This window comes from Colobus angolensis, unplaced genomic scaffold, assembly GCF_000951035.1.
Source record: "Colobus angolensis palliatus isolate OR3802 unplaced genomic scaffold, Cang.pa_1.0 Scaffold170, whole genome shotgun sequence".
Lineage (NCBI taxonomy): Eukaryota > Metazoa > Chordata > Mammalia > Primates > Cercopithecidae > Colobus > Colobus angolensis.
The window spans coordinates 2603869-2607372 of record NW_012114822.1 but is presented as its reverse complement, the minus strand read 5'-3'; the positions used below and the strand labels follow the sequence as shown (position 1 = coordinate 2607372).

General features: G+C 46.3%; 1 protein-coding gene across 1 annotated transcript in view; it reads right to left on the bottom strand.

The window, feature by feature from the left end:
- Positions 1-3504, bottom strand: part of NOL9 (nucleolar protein 9) — a 45717-nt gene that overhangs the window by 23786 nt on the left and 18427 nt on the right. The window contains exon 6 of the mRNA XM_011938308.1: positions 2532-2629. Within this exon, the coding sequence (XP_011793698.1) occupies positions 2532-2629 (98 nt within the window). The remainder of the gene's footprint in view (positions 1-2531; positions 2630-3504) is intronic.

Sequence of the window (3504 nt, the reverse complement as noted above, 5' to 3'; positions counted from 1 at the left end):
TGGTCTCGATCTCCTGACCTCGTGATCCGCCCGTCTCGGCCTCCCAAAGTGCTGGGATTACAGGCTTGAGCCACCGCACCCGGCCTGGAGGAGATATCTGAATACCCATGTTCATAGCAGGATTATTCACGAGAGCCAAAATGTGGAAAGAACCCAAGTGTCCATCAACAGCTGAATGGATAAACTAAATGTGATATAAACATACAACTGAGTAACATTCAGCCATGAAAAGGAATTAATTTTTTTTTTGAGACAGAATCTCCCTCTGTCACCCAGGCTGGAGTGTAATGGTGCAATTTCAGCTCACTGCAGCCTACACCTCCCAGGTTCAAGTGATCCTCCTGCCTCAGACTCCCAAGTATCTTGGACTATAGGCATGGACCACCAAGCCCAGCTAAGTTGTATAATTTTTTATAATTATAAAAATTTTTATACATTTTTATAATGTTTTATAGAGACTGGGTTTCACTATGCTACCCTGGTCTCAAACTCCCAGGCTCAAGCAATCTGCCCACCTTGGCCTCCCAAAGTGCTGGGATTACAGGTGTGAGCCATGGTACCTGGCCAGCAATTAAATTTTGATACATGCTACAACATGGATGGATTCTGACAATACTATGCTGAGTGAAATAAGCCAGACAAAGGGTAAGTATTGGATGACTCCACTTACATGAGAATAGCCAAATTCATAGGGACAAAAAGTAGAACAGAGGTGAAGTCTCTAGGGGCTAGGAAAGAGGACAAGATTTTATTCTTTTTTTTTTTTTTTTGAGACAGAGTCTCGCTCTGTCACCCAGGCTGGAGTGCAGTGGCGCGATCTCGGCTCACTGCAAGCTCCGCTTCCTGGGTTCACACCATTCTCCTGCCTCAGCCTCCCGAGTAGATGGGACTACAAGCGCCCATCACCACACCCGGCTAATTTTTTGTATTTTTAGTAGAGATGGGGTTTCACCGAGTTAACCAGGATGGGCTCGATCTCCTGACCTTGTGATCCACCAGCCTTGGCCTCCCAAAATGCTGGGATTACAGGCGTGAGCCACCGTGCCCGGCTGAGAGTTATTCTTTAATGAGTACAGTTTTCATTTTGGGATGACAAGAAAACCACACCTGACTAATTTTTAAATTTTTTGTAGAAACAGGGTCTCACCCCATTGCCAACACAACAAAAAAGCTGTGGCCAGGCACAGTGGCTCATGCCTATAATCCCAGCACTTAGGAGTCAGAGGTGAGTGGACGACCTAAGGTCAGGAGTTCCAGACCAGACTGGCCAATAAGGTGAAACCCTGTCTTCACTAAAAATATAAAAATTAGCTGGGCATGGTGGCGTGCGCCTGTAGTCACAGTTACTCAGGAGGCTGAGGCAGGAAAACAGCTCCAACTCAGGAGACGGAGGTTACAGTGAGCACAGATCACACCACGTACTCCAGTCGGCCTGGGTGACAGAGCAAGACTCCATCTCAAAGAAAAAAAAAAAAGAAAGCAATGTGGTACTTACTTTAGCAGCACATACCCTAAAAAACTGGAATGATACAGAGAAGACTGGCAATGGGCCCTGCACAAGGATAACATGCAAATTCATGAAATTTTCTGTATTATTTTTTTGAAAAAGAGATGGAGAACTGTGGGTTAGGTTCTGAACCAGATAAAGGACACTAGGGGCCGGGCGTGGTGGTTCATGACTGTAATCTCAGCACTTTAGGAGGTCGACGCCTGCGGATCACAAGGTCAGGAGATCAAGACCATCCTGGCTAACACGGTGAAACCCCGTCTCTACTAAAAAAATACAAAAAATTAGCCAGCTGTGGTGGCGGGTGCCTGTAGTCCCAACTACTCAGGAGGCTAAGGCAGGAAAATGGTGTGAACCCAGGAGGTGGAGCTTGTAGTGAGCCGAGATTGCACCATAGCACTCCAGCCTGGGTGACAGAGGGAGACTCCGTCTCAAAAAAAAAGGCCGGGCGTGATGGCTCACGCCTGTAATTCCAGCACTTTGGGAGGCCGAGGCAGGTGGATCACGCAGTCAGGAGATCGAGACCATCCTGGCTAACACAGTGAAACGCCATCTATACTAAAAATACAAAAAAATTAGCTAGACATGGTGGCAGGCGCCTGTAGTCCCAGCCACCCGGGAGGCTGAGGCAGGAGAATGGCATGAACCTGGGAGGCGGAGCTTGCAGTGAGCCAAGATCGGGCCACTGCACTCCAGCCTGGGCAACAGAGTGAGACTCCGTCTCAAGAAAAGAAAAAGAAATTAGGGAAACATGTGTTTCTAATTTACATAAAACAAAATAATTTTTGCCACCACACCCAATTAATTTCACAGAACAAAATGAGGACCAGATCCACTTCCTAAAATGAGAAAACCCCATAGTTTGTTTTTGGAGGTTAGAGGAACAAGTTATGGAAAGACCCTGAGTTTGGTAGATGCGTGTTCACTTTTAATATTTTATACTCTTCTATTTTTGAGTTTTGGTAAGCATCATTACATATGAATTTCATAAAACCAAGACATTCGAGAAATACATAATACATACCCAGAACTGGTTCTGTAATGTTAAGTAAAGAAATGCAACCAGGAGGGGTAAATTCTGTCTGTCCCAGATCACATTCCAAATAGTCAACGCAGGGAAGACTGCAAATTTTTAAAAAGAAAAAAGAAAGAAAATCCTAACTAGCTTTACTCGGTAGAAAGGATAATCAGACAGTAAAGATTTCACGTGACACACAGGCATAATCCCCACATAGCACTTTAAAGTGAAGCCCCAAGATGACAATCGCTGTTTAAAAACGAGTCCAGAGAAATGTGGTGCAGACGTGGTCACAATGTCCATTTATAACATGGGCACAACTTGCTCTTTCAGAGAATTTTTTTTTTCCAGACGGAGTCTCACTCTGTCGCCCAGGCTGGAGTGCAGTGGCGCAATCTAGGCTGGCTACAACCTCTGTTTCCCAGGCTCGAGCAATTCTCCTGCCTCACCCTCCCAGGTAGCTGGGATTACAGGCATGTGGTACCACGCCCGGCTAATTTTTGTATTTTTAGTAGAGACGGGGTTTCACCATGTTGGCTAGGCTGGTGTTGAATTCCTGACCTCAAGTGATCCACCCGCCTCGGCCTCCTAAAGTGCTGGGATTACAGGCATGAGCCACCACACCTGGCCATCTTTCATGTAAGTTTATTTTTTCTTGAGACAGGGTGTCACTGAGTCACCCAGGCTGGAGTACAGGGATCAGAACTCACTGCAGCCTCGACCTCCTGGGCTCAAGCAATACTCCCTCCTTAGCCTCCCAAGTAGCTGGGACCACAGGCACATGCCACCACGCCTGACTAATTTCTGAATTTTTTGTAGAGACAGGGTCTCATTATGTTGCCCAGGCTGGTCCCAAACTCCTGGGCTCAAGCAATCCTCCTACCTCAGCTTCCCAAAGTGCTAGGATTACAGGCAGGAGCCACAGTGCCCAGCCATTTTTTTTTTTTTTGAGATAGAGTCAGAAAAAAAGTCAGGAGAG